This window comes from Oreochromis aureus, linkage group 4 (assembly GCF_013358895.1).
Source record: "Oreochromis aureus strain Israel breed Guangdong linkage group 4, ZZ_aureus, whole genome shotgun sequence".
Classification (NCBI taxonomy): Eukaryota; Metazoa; Chordata; class Actinopteri; order Cichliformes; family Cichlidae; genus Oreochromis; species Oreochromis aureus.
In genome coordinates, this window is record NC_052945.1 from 6024824 (window position 1) to 6048329 (window position 23506).

The window sequence follows — 23506 nt, forward strand, 5'->3', positions numbered from 1 at the left end:
GAGGGCAATAGTTCCTGAGAGTTTGAGACTGGGTCATGGTAAAAAAAAAAAAGTGGTAGTAGTAGTGGTAATAGTGGTGGCATCTTTTAAAAACTCACATCATCTGAATTTTACGTTTTTTTTTAGACTTTCACCTCAGATATTGTTTTTCATTAAAATACATGCTGTAAGGAATTTGTCTGTCTCTTAATAGAGTTAAGAATGACCAAGACATAATTTATATAATAAATAATAATTATCTAGTCTCTAGTCCAAGATGGATTTTAGGGTAAGTAATGAATAGAGAGCAGTGGATGGAATTACTTAAATAAGGGACATAGAAACATTTGATTAATAGTTTTTAAGAGTCATAAAACACCACAGAATACCTTGTTCTAACATGATTTGTAATCACCACTGATGTAATTTATTCTACAAAGTTACTTTAAGTTGCAATGTCTCTACAGAAGTAATTAAAAAATGTAACGTCTTTCATTTGTGATCAGTGAAACATATGATGGCTTTACCAGCGCATTTGGTGTTGACTCCCCAAATCACATCTGCATGTTGTCTTACGCACTGTACCACATCAAAAACCTCAAACGCTCTCATTTCTCTGTTTCATCTCTCCATGCTTTCAATTTCCAACTGTAACCTGCTTCTCCAGATGTGCCAAACCCTCCTGAGAACGTCAAGTGCACATCAGTTGGCGAGGACTCTGCCATCATCACATGGGACCCTCCCGCCTTTGACGGTGGAGTTGCAGTTAAAGGTACCCCTGAAACACGCAGCGTCTAATGTTCACATCTGATGTCTTCCTCCCAGGAGAAAAGAGGAGTTTAAATTCCATTTTGTTTATTACATTGCAATATTTTTGAAGTTTTTTCTAAATGACGTGGAGCTGTTTTTAACGACTTCACCGTATGTTGATCCTGCTTCCTCGAGGGTACCTGATGGAGAGGAAGAAGATTGGCTCGCCCAGATGGACGAAGCTCAACTTTGATGTTTATGAGTCCACCACATACGAGGCTAAGAAGATGATTGAAGGTGTACTCTACGAGATGAGAGTGTTTGCAGTCAACGGCATTGGCATCTCTCAGCCCAGTGCAAGCTCAAAGCCCTTCATGCCCATTGGTGCGTTGCCATTTGTCATTAGCAGAATGGTTAATTAACAGAGGCTTTTCACACAATGCTCATTTTGAAGCAGCTTAACCTACCTTCCCATCCCATTATACCCCGTATTAACGTATTAATTAGCTCTTGTCTCTCTCAGCCCCCACCAGTGAGCCCACTCGTCTCACAGTACATGATGTGACAGACTCTACCTGTGCACTCAAGTGGCTTCCTCCTGAGAAAATCGGAGCAGGTGGCATCGATGGCTACATCATTGAATACTGCAAAGAAGGAAGTAAGAATAACCAAAATGGATATCACTTTATACTAAGGCTTTATTTTGGATTTGTAAGCTATAACTAACGACATTAGATAAATGTCAGAACTTTACGAATTGGTGTTATTAACAGTAAATTGTGGGCTAATATATATTTATGCACCTTTGAGTTAGCTAGCAAGAGGAATTCATACTTACACTTGCTATTCTGAGTGTATGATTGTTTTCCGGCTCTCAATCAAGGCTGCATGAAATGCTCTACACGTGTGAAACACTTGTTGCGCGCAGTGGTCGTGGCTATGCAGCAGAAAGGAAGGGACCACTAAACAATTTTAAGCAGGTTAGATAATCATTACAATCTAAATGCTAACAGTAATATTTGCATCTGTTGTGTTTTGTGTATATACATGAATTAAGTATAGTCAGAGGCATGACAGGCAGAAGATAGTGGGATGATCACAGTCAAACATTTGAAATGTCATTTCCTGAAACTGGAAGGTTTAACGTGTTGGATTTAACACAACATTACCCCGTTGAAATTCATTTCCTTTACAAGTCAACACATAGTGTACATAATGTACTGCATGGCACTGGGATTCTGCTGTAGAAACACAAACAGAGAGAAATGGAGGCTACAAGCCTGACTACTTGCTGCGTTTGTTACCTGTCTGCTGAGCTTTATCGTCACTCTTGGCTAGCTTTGTGTTAGCATGCTGTTTAAGTAGATGCTCGCAAAGAGCCAAAGTTTTGGAGTATAATACAGTTGTTTCTGTCCTGGAGTTTCTTTTGTCCGATGGAAAAAAAAAAGTATCCATATCACTCCTCCTCAAAGCTCTAAACCACTCCAGCATTTTTCTCTTCTCATGCATGAAATAAAATCAGCTGAACGCAGCACAAGTGTAGGAAGAAGTCCAAGGAGCTCGGAAAGAAAAGCGTCTGGACTTCATTAAGTTGCTTAAAGATGTTTCACCTCTCATCCGAGAAGCTTCTTCAGTTCGTACTGCATTACTGAAAAATGTAATGTGATTACAGTAACGCCTTACACTGAACACTGGAATTTAGACAGATTAGAAATCAGTTATGCAAATGAGTTTCTTCAAATCCTGGCAACCCAAAAATTATTCATACAAAGAGAACGATTGATCATTTGCTAAACCTCTCTGCCTAAAAGTTATTTTATTATAGGAACTGTAACAAAGCGTGGTTATTCCTTTGGTTAAAGTAATAAATGAGTGATATGACAAAGCCTTCTTAAAACAAAAAACATGAGCAAACGCAAAAGAAATCATATCTCTGGAGTAATGTGAGAGGTACTTTTGGATGCTCCCTTATTTCCCAAAGCATTGCCACAGCACACACATCCGCATGTTTGATTTGGCACAGATTTTGCACCAGATGCCCTTCCTAATGCAACCTTCTCATTTATCCAGGCTGTAGGAGTACACTAGCTTGTGACCCCCTGAGAGAAGGCCACCTGAGGCTGGATTAATGTGTGCTATAGAAAACTGTCCACCTTTCTGCCTACAGTAATAGCAATCATCAGATTCAGCTATTTACAAACTGTATGTGAGTTTTTGAGATTAGTAGGTATAAGAAATTGTTTTTAGTCAAGACGACATATTTGCCAATATGCCTGAGTAAAGACCATAGTGTTTAAGTTTTATCTGTGTACCTGCCTGTTCACTGGTAAGCAATATTTATACGTGATTAATTTCTCAGCATTAGTCTCAAAGATACACACTATTCCTGGTTTTCTGATCTGTTTCTTCACTATTCCTACTATTACTTTCAGGTGACCAGTGGGTGCGAGCTAATGAGGAACCGGTGGGAAATATCCATTACAGGGTGAAGGGACTCCCAGTGGGGGAGAAAATGCTATTCAGAGTGATCGCAGTCAACATTGCCGGCCACAGTCCTCCTGCCATTCTCTCCCAAGCCGTCACTATCCGAGAGATCGTGGGTCAGAAACAAGCTTTAATCAAACACAGCATTTAATGAACACATTTCTTTAACAGAAAACCAGCACTAGAAATATTTAATGTATTCGGGGTTAGACATCATGTTCAGCAACCATTTAGGATCAATTAGAGGGGAAAAAATAATTTAGCTATTATAGATTTACTGTAAATATCAGGGATTTTTAACTGCACATCCAACTAAGATTAATTAGAAAAATCATTAATTTCTACTGTAACCACGCAAAGGAACATACACAAAACCTAAAAGCTCCACATGTTTTACATTTTACATATCTATACACCCCCACACCACCCACTCTTTCACAAAGTTAACTTTTGCTTCTCTGTGTGCACCAACCAGAAAATCCAAAGATACGCCTGCCTCGGCGTCTGAGAACCAAATTCATCACACAGGTGGGCGAAAAGGTGAACTTGGTCATCCCCTTCCAGGTGAGTCTGGTTTTAGAGTTTTAGCATTTACACTTCATTTGCAATATTGGACAAAAAAAGAGTGGACAATACAAGGTGCACTGAGGTGGTTTTTGTTTGTTTGTGTTTTTACTTTGTTTATTGTTTAGCTCCATAAAATGTCAATGAACAAGGTGCAGTTACAGGCAGTAAACAACTGTAAACAGAACGCCAGTCTCACTCCTCATGCAAATGGCACATATTTCCTCTTCAAAATACAAAAACAAACAAAAAAAAAAAACAGAAATGAGATGTAAACAATCATAGTAAATATTGACAAATATACAAATATTCGAACAGTGGTTCTCAAACCGTGGAGTTGGTTCTCTGGGTTGTTCCAGGATTTTGAGTTTTTGGAAATATGAATTTTTTTTGGGAAATATGAATTTTTTGTATGTTTTTATTTCTGTTTATTATTTAGGTTTTGATTCTAGTTCTAGTTTGTATTTATGCCCCCCTCACTTCGTCCTCTGTCTCATCCTGCGTCTTCTCCCATCTGTTACATTCACTCATGTCTCTGTGTTTTCTTTGTTGCAATTATTGTTAATCATTTGGTATTTTTTCATCTCTTTGGTCTTACATTTAGTTTTACTAAAAACATTTTGTGTCATTGTATAGATTTGGCTCAGTTGTGTCTTGTTACCCTCCTGTTTCCACTTTCCCCTCTTGTGTAGAAGTAGTCGTGTCTTTCGCCTCAGTCTTTGTTTATCTTCCCTTGTGGTCTCTTTGTTCTTTTTCTTAAAGTTTAGGGATTCGTTTAAGTTTTATGTGTACAATTTGCTGTGCTTTTGGATTTCTTCATCAAATACATAAATATAAATAAAAGGTTTGCTTTTGTTACCTTATGCCTGCTTATTGGAGTCCTACATTCGGCATGTGCTCAAAGTCACCGCAGGTGAGGGACAGATGACCATGAAAGAAATATGGAGTGAAAGCAAATTCGGCTTGTTTTCTCATGAAGTTTAATGATTGATTTTCGTTTTTGAATCAGAGTAAGTGGGGGGATATATGAGTGGACAGTGAGGGTGGAAGAAAATGAGATTATGTTAAGGGAATAACAGCCAAAATAAAGCTCTTATGTCTCAAGGCTAAAATTCTGGTCAGATGCCTTAAAGTTTTTTTAGGTATTTTTTGAGTTCATTTAATAGAAAAAAAGGATATTGTACTCATAAATATACATTAATTAATGTGATGTATAATTATGCCTTTCAACAAATTGATGCAACCTAATAAACTTATATATAATAAACTTAAATAATCCATTAAAAAATACATAGGAGCAGGCACTGCTTTGTGGAAGCTATCACGTTGCCCTGCCATCTTGACTATAGCACCCGAGATGGACACTGCTGTTCTGCTTAATTGTGTTTTATGTGTGTAGCTTGAGAGCAGCTGCATATGTGGTACATCAAAGGCGGTGGAGAGGAGAACTCATAGGCCTTCTTTTGCTGTTAGGGCAAATTTTATTCACACCAGACTCAAGATATGAAGGATCATACCTACAGTGTGTTTTATCACATGAGACGGGGTCCTCATCACCAAAGATGCAAAACATGAGGGAAAGAGACAACACAATCAGCATCTGGTTAAAATATCGTGCTTTTTCTCTTCACCTCAAACCTCATCTCACAAACTGAAGTCGGGGTTTGTGCAAAACCATCTTATTTATTCCAAATATGTTTGCAATTACTTATTGTCATTAAATGTGACCCTCCTGCTTCCAGATAGCTGATAATGACCTGTCTAAACAACAACAACAGGTGGTTATAAGCTAACATCATGCAAGTGTTCTGAAATTCACACTTTCCCTCTGATAAACAGTCTGTCACTAAGTCCAACAATGGTAGATCCACTTTAAAGAAAATTTTACTAACACACTAACAGCAGCTAACAGTGGCTCAAACAGCAGCACTTACCAAAAGAAAAGTTCAGGATTTCCTCAACAACTCCCCCCAGTATCGCTGTAATCACACAGAAGTGAGCTTCACTTCTGGAGGAGTTTTAAGGCCTCCTCTAGAATAAATAGACATGGACACGCATAGACAGCTGAGGTAAACAGCTTACTAACAACTGTTTTTACCCCTCAAAGACTAACAATTTTTGAGGGGTAAAAACAGACTGCAGTTGACTGCAATCTGAACTCTACTGAAACCTAGTGGTGAGATTTTATACACTGTAACTTTGAACGAAGTGTCAGTACCCCATGTCTAATATTTAATTAAGGGAGGGTAAAGGCAGAACATCCACATGACACCTAAAAATATTTCTTATCTAGCTTTGGTCACAGAGTAGATTAAAGAACTGTTTTGCACCCATTGGCTTTCACATCACGAATACCTCCACTAGATCGACTGCCTATGGAGTATTTATAGAATCTAAAAATACAGAAAGAGTCAAAATCAGTCATGAGCTTTGAAATATGAGCTGTGAGCAAAACCGTGAGGTTGGACAGAAAACATAATGACTAACTGTTGAAAATGATTTAAAAAGACATACATTCAAATCTTTACTAGTTGCTATTCTAAATTTTTTTCTACTAGAAAATGCAATCTCACCTAAAGATGGCAGAAAAACATGATTAGCTAGTCAAGCAATCCCCAGCCAAAAGTTATTGGTTCACATTTCTGGTGTTTGGGGCTATCTGTAAATACCACATTACCTTAACTTTAAAGTTGCTTTTTTCAGTTATCTTTGCCTAATGGCTATATCATGCACCGGGGCATCTAAAAATCTAAAAATGTGTGTGTGTGTGTGTGGGGGGGGGGCAAATAACATTTGTATGAAAGTCTACCCCCCACTGCACATTGTAGATATTTTAAGTGAATCCTGGAGTGGTCATTTGAAGAAAAAACGACCAGGCCCTTATCCCCCCATGGCTGCTACCTGAAAACATATCGTCCTCTTCTGGAATCTAAGTCTGATGTGCTAATGTTGGTAGTAACAAGGGAACAAGAGTTCAAAGGGCACAGGGAGCGTTACAGCTTTTGACAGCAACTTGCAAATTATGGCAGTGGTAAAAAAGAAACTAACCATAAGCTGTAAAGGGTAAACCATTGTTCTAAATAAAAATAGACAAGAAGAAAGCGAGCCATAGCTCGGTCTCCTTTTGAAGAAGCAGATGAAAAGCCTGTTCTGAGACAGAGAACGTGGCTGCATGGTGTTCTCTTGGGGAAAAAGAGCACCGACTGTTCTGTCATCTCATCCACGAGCTGGACTGAGTGTGTTCCCCCGGCTGTTTTTACACTGATGTAATATGAGGCCATAACTAAAGTTATCAGTGACATTTTTAATGAAATATTTTAGGTACAAAAGTTTAAATTAAGTTGTTTTTTAAAAAAAATATTCTATAAGATCAATTTATTGTTAATCAAAAGATCAATTTACTAGTAAGGACATTTTTAATGAGTAATCAAGAGAATTGTTTCATTTTCCACAGATTAACCAAAGCATTAGTTTAGGTGGGCCTCAGATGAAATAATGGCATATCAGCTGAAGACTCAGCTACGGAGTTAGTTATTCTGATACACTGCCAGTCAAAAGCTTGGACACACCTTCTCATTTAATGTTTTTTTCTTTTACTACTTTCTACATTGTAGATACAAACTGAAAACATCAACTATATAAAGCAAGATATATGCAATTATGTACCAAAGAAAAAAATGATAAATAACTCTAAACATGTTTTATATTTTCGATTCCTGAAAGTAGCCACCACTTTGCTTTGTTGACAGCGCTGCAAACCCTTGGTCTTCTCTCAGTGACCTTCATGATGTAGTCACCTGAAATGTTTTTCACTTCACAGATGTGCCTTGTCAGGGTTTATTTGTGGAATTTGTTGCCTTCTTAATGGGGTTGGGGACCATCAGTTGTGTTGTGCAGAAGTCAGGTTGGTACACAGCTGACAGCTCTGTTTGACAAGTGTTAGAATTCATATTATGGCAAGAACCAATCAGCTAAGTAAAGAGAAATGACAGTCCATCATTACTTTGAGAACTGAAGGTCAGTCTGTCTGGAAAATTTGACTTTGAATGTGTCCCCAAGTGCAGTCACAAAAACCATCAAGAGCTACGATGAAACTGGCGTACATGAGGACAACCCCAAGAAAGGAAGACTAAGAGTCATCTCTGCTGCTGAGGATAAATTCATCCGAGTCATCAGCCTCAGAAATCGCAAGTTAACAGCACCTCAGATTAGAGCCCAGAAAAATGCCACACAGAGTTCCAGTAGCAGACACATCTCTACGTCAACTGTTCAGAGGAAACCGCGAATCAGGCCTTTATGATCAAAGCTGCTAAGAAACCACGACTAAGGAAAAGCAACAAGCCAAAGAGATTTGTTTGGGGCAAGAAAGACAAGGAATGGACGTTAGACCAGTGGAAATCTGTGCTGGGAGGAGGTGTGATGGTGTGGGGGTGCTTTGCTGGTGACACTGTTGGGAAATTATTCAAAATTGAAGCCACACTGAACCAGCGTGGTTACCACAGCATCCTGCAGCGACATGCAATCCCATCCGGTTTGCGTTTCGTTGGACCATCATTTATTTTCCAGCAGAACAATGATCCCAAACACACCTCCAGGCTATGTAAGGGCTATTTGACCAAGAAGGAGAGTGATGGAGTGCTGCGCCAGATGGCATGGACTCCTTGGTCACCTAAACCCAGTCGAGATGGTTTGGGATGAGATATCAGATGTACTGCTGGAGCAAAGAGCAGGATCAGAATCTTTATGTTACAGAGATGCTGAGCACTTGTTGGCCCTTTTGCCTTCACTCTGCAGTCCATCTGATATTGCTGTGATTCTTTGCCAACAAATCTTTATTCAGATTTACTTCAGTAGCATATCTCAATCTTTGGGCAGGCTGTGTATCTATGTATCTGCAAGCTGCTTTGTAACCCACCTCTACCCCAGCTAACATCAGATTTGTTGACAGTGATGATTCCTCTGTTCTGTGCTGAAGTCTTCCTGCTTCTTTTGCTGCCTCAGTCTTTTAAAATAAATGATTAGCGGGGCAGAGTGGTCTCGTGGGACAATAGAGACATACTGTCTGACATGATGGAAATTATGATCTTCTATTGCTATAAGGGTTGTGCCCGATTTTTGGAAAGAAATATTTGGAATCATTTCCTTTCCTTGACTCTAATTACAGGGAAAGCCTCGTCCTGTTGTGACCTGGTATAAAGATGGTGTTCCCATGGAGGACCGCACAGTGGGAACTCGTACTAGTGAAGTTGACACCATCCTCTTTATTCGCTCTGCCGAGAGGGTCCACTCTGGAAAGTACACACTGTCTGTTCAGATTGAGAACATGTCAGACAGCGCTGACATACACATCCAGGTTGTAGGTCAGTCCCTTCACCATAACACCACCTTCTAAGCTTCACCTAAAGAATATAAACTTGCACCTCATGTTCTCTCATTAAGCTTAGAACATAGCGCGTAATTCACAAAGTGCATGATTAATAACCGTTTTGAAATGGGATAATGGTTCGAGCTTGAATCTGTGACATGTCAAGAGTTTTTTTGTCAAATTTGATGATAATTCCTTATTTCATACTCTGAAGGATCTGTGACTCAAAGTAGCAAATCATCAAAGTGCTCAGTCCTCTCTCTCTCTCTGATAATCCTGGCTCCCGCCTCTGTGGCCGCCAGCTCATTCCCCAGCTTACTGCTCGTCTCCGCGGGTCAGGGTTCTGGGTGGATTATTTGGTGGGGCTCTGCTGAGATTATTTGCTTATAGACTTGGATTAGGTTTGGATTTTGAGGGCTATTCTGTCACTTCCTCTGCTGAGAAGGTTGAGCTAATAATGAGAGGCTCTGATTCCCCCAGTTGATCTGTCACTGTACTCGTTTAGCAGGAGACAGTACAGGAGGGATTAAAGGGGAAAAACAGAAGCACTGCTCACAGTTTGTACTGTACTCTAAAGAGTGTTCACGGCAAGATTAATGAGACATACGCTACTATGTTGCACTGTTTTCTTTACTGCACTGTGTTTGGTGAAGGCCACAGAGAAGGATCAGTGATAAATACACTGCATTTCTCTGCTTTGTTATCGAGGCATACTTCTTTGTTACGTCTATGCCAACAGTTTTTCTAGTAATGTATGCAGCTATCACCGCCTTCCCTTGATCCTATTGTCTTTTGCTCTCCTAATCTGTCAATCTTTCTAATCTGTCTAATCTGTCAAATCTCTACCGCTGCAAGTGTTGACTTCTTTCTCTCACTGGGACTTCCCTGCTCCATATCTGTTTGTACATTTCTCCTTCTCTCAGCCTCTAAAAGCCTTGCCAACATCTATGTCTAGGCAAAGAAGAGAGTTATCTCAGCCAGCTATGCATGTGTGGAACATTTTTTCACCACCCTTGAGCTGTGCAGTTTAATGAACCTGTCTTGTTCATAGTTTCACACAAAATCCTCCACCTGTATCTCGACTCTGCCACTTCTCACAATCCCACCAGAAAAGCCTGGTCCTCCCATCGCCGTGCATGTCACAGATATCTGGGGCTTCAATGCTGCGCTGGAGTGGAAGCCGCCTAAAGATGACGGCAACTGTGAGATTATTGGCTACACCATTCAGAAAGCTGACAAGAAGACTAAGGTATGCATGACGGAGTGTACAGGTGGTACTGAGAGGGTTTGTCAAGCAAGGTAATTCGCTAATAATAGTGCTGGAGGCATGCAACTCTGGAGCAACAGTGTCTGTTAAATTATGCATCCAAGTACAAGTTGAACCAAATTCTTCTGTGTTTTGTTTCTAATGTCACTGGGATTAGATTTAATTATTTTTGCTTGACATTTTCTATATTGTGGTTTGCTAAATGTTAAACAGCCAGGCACACTCCATGAAGATCAGTCCTCCTTTGGGATGTTGCAATCTTTAGCTGACGTTAGCTTCTGCAGAATAAATTTGGAACGATCACACACTGTCTCATGGCGTGTGTCTGATCATCAGAAAAGAAACTGAATGTAAAAAACCCCAGAAAATGCAAGCTTAAACTTTCTGTAACTACAGAAACAAAAACTGCACCTGATTTAAATTTGTCCCATTTCACCCATCAGGGTCGCCTCCTTGTGCACCTCTGGATCACTTCCAGAGCTCACTTTTCAACTTCTATGTTGAACTAAAGTTTCATGTTAAAAAAGCATCAATTTAATGTTATATATATAAAATTATAGCATTTTCTGCACATTGTTGTTACTCTCCCCCCTACAGTTTTTATGAACAATTTCTTGAAAGTCATTTTTAGATGTTGCTTTAAGCAGTAAACCTCTAAAAGCCCACTTTACACTACAGTCATGGTAAAAAAGAAACTAACTGTCAATTCTAAGTTTTTCAATCAGTTTGTCAATCAGCACATAATAAAGATAATGTGGTCGTTGGAAGGTGTTAAAATTGGGTAAAATTACACATGAAATATTACACCCTGCCATTATTTATTTAATAAAAACTGTGCAGAAAAATTAAGTACACCCTTACTGTGTCGACAGGAAATAAAAGGGCAAGCGAAAGACAAGTGCATATAATTAAATGTACTTAATTAACTGATCGTCGGTAAGTGAGAGTACTCCTGTAAAAGCTAGTCTGGAGCTTTCAGGTGTGTAGATACATTGTCAAGATGCAAAGACATCAGCAATCATGTTAAAGAAACAATATATGCCCTTCAATCTGGGAAGGTGTTTTGAGGCTTTGAAGTCCATTATTCCAAGTGAGAAAGAAAACATGTCATCTCCACACTGCATTCCCACTCTGGCTTCCTAGAAAATTTACTTCAAAGTCAGAAAAAACCCCAACTTTAGCATGTTAAATGCAAAAGTTCATGACAGTCCGATTAGAAAAAGACATGAGTGTCCCTTCCCTTTTAAAAAGAACATGGCAGCATGGCTTGCAAAAATCGCAAGACCTCTGTAACAATGTTCTTTAGGCAGAAAGACCCAAGTGGAGATGTTTGGCAAAAACTTCATAGCAACTGTCTGCACAGTGCTGGAGGTGTGATGATTTGAGCTTGTTTAGAGCCACAGGATTTGGCCACCTTTGTATCTACCATGAACTCCTCTACATGTCAAAGTATTCTAGAGTCACACGTGAGGCTTTCTGCTCTGTGAGCTAAAGCTTGGCCCAAACTGAGGAAAGCATACCAGCAAATCAGCCCAGTCACAGTCCAGACTTTAACCTGAATGAAATCCTCTTGTGGGACCTTGAAAGAGCTGCGCATAAATGAATGCCCTCAAATAACAATGAATTGAAGCAATGTTGTAAAGAAGGGTGAGCCAAAATTCTTCCTTGTCAATGTGAAGGACTGACATAAAGTCATACAAAAAAAAATTAACGACTTAAAAGTTACTTGAAGTTATTGCTCCTAAAGGTTCTTCTACTAAATCATGGGGTTTACTTAGTTTTTCACACATTGCTTTTTGTCTTTTTAATTGTTAAATAAATAAAGAGACTGTCTAATATGTTATGTGTTGTTATTCATTTCTGGTTCTTTGTACCTCATGTTAATACTAGCTAAGGAATAAAGACCTAATACGACTGTACTTTCTTTTTAACCATGACTGCATCTTTCTAAAGTTCAAACACAGATCTAAAAGACAGTAGCTTACATTCATCAGCTATAAACTATAGTGCCAAATTAATAAGATCATTTGTGCTGAAAGTGCACACAGGCTGTGTGCCAACATGTTTGCTCTTAAAAGGTGATGTATGCTTGCTCTGTGTTATCTTTTTCTTTGGATAAAAAAAAAGATCAGAGATGGTGTATTTGTACTCATTGCTCCTGATTGTTGGTGCTACGAAATAAAAATTGTCTCATCAACCATCCCTGAGTGATTAAGGCAGCTCTGAAGTCCTGATTTCATTTTTATGTTTCATGACTCACATAAGTGTTCCTTTTGGAGTACGGAGATCCAGTTTTACTCAAGCTAACTAAGCTATTGCTCTATTTTTACAACCATGCTTCTAGCAGTGGCTGCCTGAAGATTTGTCCAATAGCTGCAAACCCGTCGTACGCTACCACGGTCGTTATGCTGAATGAATCGACAGGAGGGTGGCCTAGAAGAACATAGATGTTGGGCGCTGGAGATTCTTCAGCTTATAGAGCTCCACCTCAGCTATGAGCCTCTTTGAACCTCTCCTTCTCTCTCTCACATCAGGAGTGGTTCACGGTCTATGAGCACAACCGCAGGCCCAGCTGCACTGTGTCTGACCTGGTCATGGGGAACGAGTATTCCTTTCGAGTGTTCAGCGAAAACATCTGTGGCCTCAGCGATGAGCCTGGCATCAGCAAGAACACCGCTGTCATTACCAAAACAGGTAATGAAATCCCCGCAGAGCTCTGCGCTCTGTAACATGATAGTATTGCTTTTGATGCTGAGCAACATCTAACGCATGCTGAGCGGTAGACCACATTGTATTCAATTGAAAGATAAAGTGAGCATTGTGGTTTGTAAAGGGTACAGTAGTGAAAAACAGTGCAGAAGCTACACTAAATAAAATGCAGCCTTGTATTATTTTCGCTGTAGAACACAGTAACGACATTAGAACTACCAATAATTAATTATCGGCTGTGATTAATTGCTTGAACATGGTTTAAAGCAAAATTAATTCACACTGATTACGCTTAACAGAAATATTCTTTGACAGAGTGTTAAATATCATTTAATATTGGCCGCATATTATGAAAGCAACTAGGCTGGGAAATTAACACCTGCCACCAGCCAAATGCTGCTACTGTTTTTGTGTTGTTGCATTTGCTTACTCTCCCAGAAGACTTGGCAGCCCACCAGCCAATCTCTTTTGTGTTCCAAGCATCAGTCTGGCCTATTAAATTTGGATCGCGGTGCCCACCTGACCTGAGCATAAAACAAAAAGTCAGTTTCCTGCCTCGATAACTCAAAGGCCAGTTGAGAATATTTGCTTGTGTGAGAGGATGCGGCGTGGATATTACAGACCAAACAATCCCAAAATAGCGGACAGTGACAACTGAAGGTTAATAATTATGCATTTCAGTCCATGTGTTACACATTCCCTGAACAGAATCGACTTTTACAGCGTGGTACAAACTAGCTTGGCGTCTTTTAAACTGAGACATGCCCCACCGAAATGAAAACATCTTTTATCCACTACTAAGCCTTTTCAGCTACATGGCCTTCATCTGTCTTTTCATCATATTCTTCAGAAAATTCTCAGAATTATTTAAATTTCCTCTTAACCCACCAATGGGTAAATTTGTTGAATATCCATTATTGATACAAGGAAGCAAATTCTGTATTATTTCAGTCTCACATTCATCATAGAAAGAGCTGGAAAGCAAAGGACAAAAACCTTTGGGGAGCCAGCGTTAGCTTTTATGCTCCAGTCTGCTGGAGGACGTGTTGAAATCTTTAATCATAAACTTGAAGCTTACCTCTTTACCCTGCCTTTTGATTTATTTATGGATATGTGTACTTTATTTTCATCTATGTTGACTTTGATTATGTTTTATTACGTCTGTGTTGACTTCATAGCAGCCACTGTTATTATTACACATCAAGCAGTGTGTGTGTGTTCTCAACGTCTTCACCCCATGTCCAGGTTTGCTCTACAACCCTTCACCCTACAAAGAGATGGACGTGAGCAGCTGTCCTAAATTCACAGCTCCCCTGGTGGACAGAAGTGTCATTGCAGGATACAGTGCCGCCATCTCCTGTGCCGTTCGTGGCAACCCCAAGGTATCCGAACTTTACTTTTTACAGGTGTGTGTCAGCGATGTCATTTTTGGGGCATTTGATTGGAGTTCATTTACAACCCAATGTATTTATCCTTCCGCTCTTAATTATTTGTCTTCTTATATTTTTAAGGTATGAAATAATTTTTAAAAATCAGTTTAAAAATTGGTCTATAAACCAAGGAACAAGGTATTTAGACTGTTAGGTATTTAGACATCAATCAGTATGTGAATTTTGATGCTAGTTTGTGTGCGGCTCACAGCTTCAAACATATCTAGAAAACCTAAAGATAAAATATAGAGAAGTGTGCTTCCTAGTTTATGCATGAAGAGTAAAATAAATGTGAAATAAAGGGAGCACAATGTGTCCTAGTGTGGTTGTGTTAAGACAAAAAAAAAGTCATGGCTGTCAATAAAGTAGTGCTGAATGCACAAAAGGTAACCCCCAGCTGTTTGTTGCAAATGACTATACTACACACTACAGCACCATCGTGTGTGGACTTTACCTGGATTGGCCTCTGATAGCTGCACTGCAAGGGTTTGCCACAGATTTCCTGCTTTGTGTTTTTTACAGGTTTTGAGTGTCAAGCAGTGAGTGTGTGAACAGTCAGAAAGGATTTTGATGCCTTTGCAGCAGCAATGTATTTTTATGTAGGAAGCTAGAACAAGAGGTGGAGCAGCTAGATCTTTGAGCGCACATATTTTTTTTTATCACACAAAATCGGCAAAGATTTGTCGAGGCGAAACGTTGACCTAATTTCACCTCCTCTACCCTCCTCCCTCTGCTCTCTCCTACCCTCCTGACACCCCTCGCTGTGTTTATACCCCCCGCACACACACACACACACACACACACACACACACACACACACACACACACACACACACACACACACCCTTCTCCTCTCCTTTCCTGCATCCCACCAATTTTGCTTGCTCCTCCAACATCCTACTGTGCCTCAGCCAAAGATCATTTGGATGAAGAACAGAATGATCATCGGTGAAGACCCCAAGTTTCTGATGCAAAACAACCAGGGAGTGTTGACTCTGAATATCCGCAAGCCAAGCCTGTTCGATGGGGGCAGATACTCCTGCAGGGCCATCAATGACCTCGGGGAAGACGAGGTGGAGTGCACTCTGGAGGTTCGAGGTATGTCGATGCAGTTTTCACTTCCCACAACAATGTAGTTTCAAAGCTAAAGCATGACCTGAAGTCAGGGCAAGTCTCTCCCTGGCAGGCTTCAATAAAGCTCACCATGACAAATCTCCATCCCCTCAACCCCTTTTGCCTGAGCTGTTGTTCAGGCGAAAGCAGAATTCCTTTTCCTGTGCTAAATATAAATCACCTTATTGTATTTGTCAGAGAAAGTTTCAGAACCACAGATGACTTTAAACAGGATGATCTGCTGGCCCCTTGTGCTGATTTAAATTTCTCTTTTTCTCCACAGTTTTACAAGAGAAAGGGGAGGAGGCGAAGAAATGAGCGGCACCACGAAACAGCAGAGGATACAGTTGAACAGGAATAGTAATGGATTATGTATAACGGGATAGTCATGAATAAATATGATTAAAATAGATCACTTGTGAGGCTCTAAAGCCACCCTGTGCACCCCCCACCCCCCTAAACGCATATGCTTGCCTTTCACCGCTGCTATGATGAATGCCATATCAGTAATATGCCATAAATTCTTTCAGCACGCTGCCACCTTGTCACTCCCTGACTGAGAGAACCCACAGTGTAGAGTAGTAGAGCTGCCCTGCTGTGACCACACACACAGATGGATCCTTCTTATCTGTGAAGTGGACCTGTCACTGAACACACTTATAAAACAGCCTTTCATCCATTACGGCTCCCTGTGTTGTCTGTTTTGTGTCCTGGACGTTTTTATAGGTTGGTATGAATTTATGATTGGGATGCAGCTGCAGCACTGAAAGCACCGCAGTGTGACTGACCGGCTGTACGCACGCCCCTGTTTCCTCGCTGTGGTGTGTGAGCAGGGGCCTGTAATGGTTCAATGGAGGGATCAATATTCAGTCAGGCATAGCCGACATCATGGAGTAACCAGGATTAAAGAGGTTCTTATACACAGATATAGCCCTGCTGCTCCACCACACGCACACACAAAGTATCAGTGTCGACTCACAACGCACTCTCTTGCAGTATTTACCCATTCCCTCATGCTCTCATACTACATTCCTCATGGCATGACCTATACTGGTGGGCCTTTACAGAAACATGGTTTACACTCATGCACATGTGAACACAAACATACACACTCCAAATCAGGGTCTCATTAGCATCACACACTAGAGACTAATTAATGCACCCATCAACACTGCCCTAATTAGCTCTCCCACGTCATTACTGAGCAAACGAATTACCGCTAATTTACACACCCGCAAAACAAACACAGCACCATCTCTGCTGGGAGAGTCCGCGGCGGCTCGCCTCGCACACCAAATTAAAGCCTCACCGATGTGCTCCAACTCCGACCAGCGTCCCAAGTGTGCCTGCCCTCCCTCACACGCACACACACCCTAACTTCACCTGACTGAAGGAAAAGCTCAAGCTGGAGAGTGAAAGTGTGAGGTGTGACATTTGTGAACTAGGGCAAATACATCACCCTCCCTCGGAGATGTGAAGGTACTTTTTACTCTCGAGACCTGCCCCACCGCTGAGTACATCAGGTCCCGGTCTCTTGTCTCTCCAGCAGAGGGGGTAAGAGCACAGTGACAAAGAACACAACTGACCACCATTAGGGTCTGTGCTGTAATTGTGAGTGGCAGGTTATTAAGCATCATTACATTACTGATGCACCGCTTATCGAAACGCCGAACCTGGCTCCCAAACTGTGCCAATCTTCCCGTGACTCTTGGCACTTATCCTGAAACACTTCTAAGTACAAGAAATTGAATTTCCTCCTTTACATCGCAGCATAAAGATGAGTTGAAATAGGATGAGGCCATATGTGGCCAGATAAAGCGGGAAATCCTCCAGATACCTGAAAGTAGGCCATGATTGGTTACACAGTAGACCTGCAGTGCGGTACAAAGCTTATATTTTGAACCCTGTCGAGCAGTAAATGACTCTGCGAGTATGTGTGTGTTTGTGTGTGTGTGGATTATGTGTGGTGTTGATATAATCTTATTGTCAGTTAACCCGAGACACAGCGTGGTGTGTTACTCTGCTGATTGACACATTAAAGCGGCACTGAAGATACACCGCGTGCTACTTTGCATGGAAGTTTTGGGAAAAACAGATTCTTTGGGAAAAAAAAACAGCGTGTAACCTCGATACTCCACCTGAATCTTACCCTGTCTCAAAAGTGATGTTCTGTTGCTAAGCAATCAAACTAATTGTATCTACTGGCATCATCCACAAGCCGTAGGAAACTTTAAAAACATTAGAAGGTGCTGGTTTACAATGCCACGATCAGTGTTTATGTGTGTGTGTGCGTGTGCGCCTCTCGTCTTCTCACACAGTTCGGAAAGCTTTAAGTTGTAAGCAAGAACAAAAAAAATTATAGAGCATTTTGTTTCCCCTCATTCCCTGTGACACACCTTAAGGCTCTTTAAGTTTGCGATGTCTGGATGAATAATTAATGAGGAAGCATGGCAGCTCAGGAGTAAAGCACCAGCTTCTTCATGCGCACTGTATCTGCTCTGCTGTCTTTCCAATATTAGAACAGGCCTGCCTCAGACGACGACGAAACAAAGAAAAGTGACAAGACAAGTCTTACCACCAGGCAAAGGGAAAGGGTGGGAGAATCAGTAGGGTGCAAGCACTGTTGTGTCTGTGTGCGCGGGATGTGTGAGTGCTCAAGAAAGACAAGCGATACCAGAGAGACAGAAACAGACCTCCTGAAACAGTAGAACGGGGGGAACTATAATTATGCAAGTAATTATACATGAAATCACAGACTTGGATTGAGAGAGGGAGAGAGAAAGAGCACTGGAGGGAAAAAGCCTTGCAGTGAGTCTCATCCGTGTAATTGCAGTATAGGAACTAAATGAAACAGAAGGGGAACACACACATCATATTGGACCATCCACCTGTTTTCTCTCAACGTCACACCAGGTCCAGCCACCTACTTTTAATCTACATTCAGGCCATTGCACAGTAATTCTGTACATTTCACCACATGGACTTTATGTCTTCATCTTCTGGTTACCGTGGTGCGCTTTATTGAGGATCACTGTGACTTATACCCTGTGTCATTCTGTTCATTGATTAAAGAGCCCGAACCCTCCCGTAGCTCATGATCCAAATAATGAGCACACTGTATCTGGAGGGGGGGGCATAAAGTAGAGAGCTGCCCTCACATTTCACAATAATGACAACTTCATGACTGCATGTGGCTGACAGAAACAGCTCTGTTTCTGCTAACGGTGGCACAGCGCTGTCATACCTCTGCAAAGGAAGATTCCCATTTTTAGAGCTCAGATGAGCGCTTAGAGTTGCAACGTCAGTATTTTGCCAGGCGGATCAACTTCAGGTTCGACTCCCTTATGCACTAAAAAGCAAACAAACGTAAAGCTTGGAAATGTTTGCATACATAGGTTATACATGAGTAAATGATAGATACAGTTTTCTGGGCTGAAAAGTGAAGCCAATGCAGAAGCTATAGACTGTATATAAAAGATGGGTAACGATCAAAGATGTTAACTTCATTATAGTCTCTTATAGGCATGGACACAGACAACTGGAGACTCAGTGGCTGAGTAGTAATTTATGTAATACTATACTATATTATACTAGAAGTTCACCACCATAGTTTGCACACTGTGATGTAAATTATCCACAAAAAACAAGCAGACATTGGGATGTTTGCACTGACCCTTGTGCATGCCATCTTATGATGAAATTCATGACACTCAGACATGAGCAGATCCCAGCAGACTCATAGATGTTAACCATTTTTGCCTTTAGTGTCTTTGCCTGTGGAAAATGGACTTTCACATCACCAAAGGGTTTACTGAGGTCACAGAGACAAAGCTTCCATACAACCAGAAAGATTTCTGAAACTGCGGATTTTGCCCCCTGCTGGCTATTAAGATAAGATAAGATAAGATGGCCTTTATTAGTCCCACAGGTGGGAAATTTGTTTTGTTACAGCAAAAGTGCAAAGTTATGTAGCAGAAATTAGAAAACACTGAAATGCAATAAAATACAATAAAATAAAATAAAATAATATATACAATAGAATAAAATAGAAATACAAATACTATATACAACTGAGTAGGAAAATACAAAAACACAACTTCGTCAGAAGAAGAATTGCACATATAGCAGTCTTATTGCACATGTGTGGGTTTGTGTGTTTGATCAGCTGCAAAAGTCTTTGTTGTGGAGTCTGACAGCAGTGGGGAGGAAAGACCTGCGAAATCTCTCCGTCCCACACCGTGGGTGCCGCAGTCTCCCACTGAAGGAGCTGCTCAGTGCCGTCACAGTCTCATGCATGGGGTGGGAGATGTTGTCCAACAGGGATGACAGCTTAGCCGCCATTCTCCTGTCACTCACCACCTCCACTGGGTCCAGAGGGCATCCTAGAACAGAGCTGGCCCTTCGGATCAGCCTGTTCAGTCTCTTCCTGTCCCCAGCAGAGATGCTGCCCCCAGCAGACCACACCATAAAAGATGGCTGAGGCCACCACAGAGTCATAGAAGGTCTTCAGGAGTGGGCCCTCCACTCCAAACGACCTGAGTCTCTGCAGCAGGTACAGCCTGCTCTGCCCTTTCCTGTAGAGGGCGTCTGCGTTATGAGTCCAGTCCAGTTTGTTGTTCAGATGAACACCAAGGTACCTGTAGCTGTCCACAGCCTCGATGTCCATACCTTGGATGTTCAGTGGTTGCAGTGGAGGATGTTTGTGCCTGCGGAAGTCTACCACCAGCTCCTTGGTTTTACTGGCATTGATCTGGAGGTAGTTCAGCTGGCACCAGTCCACAAAGTCTTGAGTCAGTCCTCTGTACTCCTTGTCGTCCCCATCAGTGATGAGGCCGACTATTGCAGAGTCATCAGAGAACTTCTGCAGAGCCACTTCATTTCTCAAACTTTTCAGGGGCTATATCTATCTTTTATATACAATCTATGGCAGAAAGTCTTTTGCACTTTAAACCTGCTGGCTTTTTAATGCCGAGCAGGGACTTCTCTGGTTGAATGGGTAATTCAAATTGGATAGAAGTCTATGTCTCTAATATTACAATTTTGTGAAATCCTCTGGCATGCCTCATGCCTCAAAAGGTGCCATTTGGTAGCTGCATGCCTCACCAGGTTATGACATAAGAGCCATGGGAATCTAACTCCTGCAGTTTTTTTTTCTAATCCTAACCAAGTAGTTTTTATTGCCAAAACCTAACTAGTGCGTGAAAGTGAGTGAAAATAAAATAAATCGGAAAAAGGGAAACCAAATGCTAAACAGAAAGGTATAAATGACACTAACTGTTATAAACCTGCAACTTATATCATCACCACCTCTCCAGTATTCTCATGTGGTCTTTGCACATCTGCAAAACATAATTTTTCTGAGAATATGCAGCCTTTGCATCAAGACACCAGTGCCCAAAGACACCTTGTGTGCAATGTGGAAAGGAGGCATGTGATAAACAACTATTATTTAATGCAGAATCACAACAGCAGCTGCCTCAAGGAGCTTTCCATTGTAAGGTAAAGACCCTATAATAACAGAAAACCCCAACCCCCTTTGAGCAAGCAGGTGCGAAAGTGGGAAGGAAAAACTCCATTTTAACAGGAAGAAATCTCTGGCAGAAACAGGCTCAGAAAGGAGCAGCCATCTTCAAATAGCTTACACTTGTGATTTCTTACACTTATGACATAGTGTTTAAAAACCAACATCACTAGTTGAAACACTATGTCCATCTTTTATATACAGTCTATAGGTCCATGCAGCCAACAGAAACAGGTACGCCCTCTTATCACAAAGTTGCTGTGGCACTGTTAGCATCTTTAAATACTTTAGACTATTAGAAACGTGCCTTTGTGTTTTGGTTCAGTATAGGCTGATGAAACAGCAGAAACACAGTTTTTTTTGTTAGCCCTTATGATGTACTTTCTACTGTGTAATTAATTAAATATTGTAATTTTAAACGGAACTTTCAATAGTTTAATGTAACAGAGTTTGGCAATATACTTCATTTTAAAACACCATATCATCTCGTTTTTCTGCACTACATGGTCCAGGGGACACAAACTAGCCCTGACACCCATTTCCTCAACCACAACTCATCCTCCAACTCTTCCTGGTGTTCTTTCAGCAATCTCGGGTCCAAAGGGATGTCTATATAATCCCTCCATTGTGCTCTGCGTCTCCTCCTTAATGCCCAGAAAACCTCCATACACAGCGAGGGCTCTGGATGAGATGCCAAAACCACAGTTGGTGTCTTTGAAAAAAAAAGAAAAAAAGAAGCAGATGGCCTTAACTGAGGTTTTTCTGGATACAGAAGTCCTTATCCAGTTCGAATACAGTTGAGCCCAGACTGTCATAAAGAAGGCTAATAGTTCAGGTCAGCCGTAGTAACAATCTTATTACTTTAAAGTTAATGAACACAAATTAAGAGTAGACTTTATATCTACAGCTTTAGCTTCTGGCTTAGTTGACTCTCATCTTAGCCCTGGCTAATATCTAATTCTGCATCTTATGTACGCTCACTAATCAGCAAAACCATGAGTGCGCCTTTACTTGCACAAACCTACTCCCAGCCAGAAGGAAGCTGGCCATCTTAGATGCAGTGATACATCTTAAAAAATGGCTTTAAAGATTTTAAGTCTGCCTTAAAAAATAATTCACAGGCCTGTGTATAAGCTGTAAGGGTTGTTGAGATTTAAATATTTCTCCTTTAGTGTACTGGCCTTCTCAGCACCAATTTCAGAGTGAGTGGAATTGAAAATGATTTGAGGATTCACAAGTCTTAGTTAATAAAAATCAGGCAGACAACTTTCCAAAAAAGAGTCTTTAAAATGGTCTCGCTGCAGCTCAACCAGAAAACAGTATCCACAGCAACACAGAATTACCTCTAAATTTAAAATATTGTAACTTTGAAATAGCACTGCTTGACTCTTTTAACTTCTGCTGCTATGGTCTCATATAATCTTTACCTTTGGATGCACCTTTGGCCTGAAAGAAGACTCTGCTGTAGACCATTGCTCAAAATAAAAAACAAAAGAAGGGCTAACAAATACCCTGAGATAACCCAACTAAAAATTCAAATTGTAACAAAGCCTTTTGTGTCCCACACCTACTGCTAATGTGCTTGACTATTCCTATCAAAGTTTTACCTCCTGATTTGTCATTGAGCTTCTTATTCCTCATGTACGGTTCCCAGTACCGTCCTAACATGCTGCTCTGTCTTCAGCGGTACACTGATTGCTCTCACTGTAATGGACATGTCTGCTGAATTATAAATTTTGTGCAGAATTCATTAATATCATAGAATAGAGTAGGTTAAAGGGTTTAGGATTTAAATGTTTAAATGTTAGGTTGAAATGTGGCTGTTACAATATGTGCTTAGGTGATAAATACAGTCAGCAGAAGGTTCTCATAAATAAAAGTGTGTGGGTACACACATACATGTTTATGTGTGTAGGTGTTTAATATGTTGCCACACACGGGTGAATCACATGCTGTGCACGTAAATCCATCTGCATAGTGTGAGAAAAATAACAGTCTGCAAAATCGTGGAAACATATGCAGACAAAGATCGGTCAAAAAGCTTAAAATGTTACAGACTGCATCGTGGAGTGAAGAAAAATATTTCAGGTGGTTGACATTTCCCTTTCTCTTCACTTTTGGAGCAAACCTAGGAAAGCCTTCAGCCCAGTATGGGCTGGCAGCTCTGAGACGCGATGGTGGATCTCTAACAGTAGCTGCTGTCAGTCATGCACAGGCTTCAGGTCTGATCATAGATCTGCATGGTCATGCAACAGACAAGGAGTCTGAGGCCATTTGAAATGGCAGAGGCACCCAGGGGTGCAAACGCTGCTCCATCGTAATGT

The 23506-nt window shown here is 40.9% G+C and overlaps 1 protein-coding gene across 1 annotated transcript in view; it reads left to right on the forward strand.

Annotated features, from left to right (window-relative positions):
- mybpc2a (myosin binding protein Ca) overlaps positions 1-16321 on the forward strand; it is a 66854-nt gene extending 50533 nt beyond the window's left edge. The window contains exons 19-29 of the mRNA XM_039611363.1: positions 647-751; positions 925-1113; positions 1253-1387; positions 3162-3329; positions 3689-3777; positions 8942-9137; positions 10252-10391; positions 12944-13103; positions 14364-14500; positions 15460-15646; positions 15945-16321. Coding sequence (XP_039467297.1) covers positions 647-751; positions 925-1113; positions 1253-1387; positions 3162-3329; positions 3689-3777; positions 8942-9137; positions 10252-10391; positions 12944-13103; positions 14364-14500; positions 15460-15646; positions 15945-15979 — 1541 coding nt within the window. The 3' untranslated portion in view covers positions 15980-16321. The remainder of the gene's footprint in view (positions 1-646; positions 752-924; positions 1114-1252; positions 1388-3161; positions 3330-3688; positions 3778-8941; positions 9138-10251; positions 10392-12943; positions 13104-14363; positions 14501-15459; positions 15647-15944) is intronic.
- The last annotated feature ends 7185 nt before the right edge of the window (positions 16322-23506 follow it).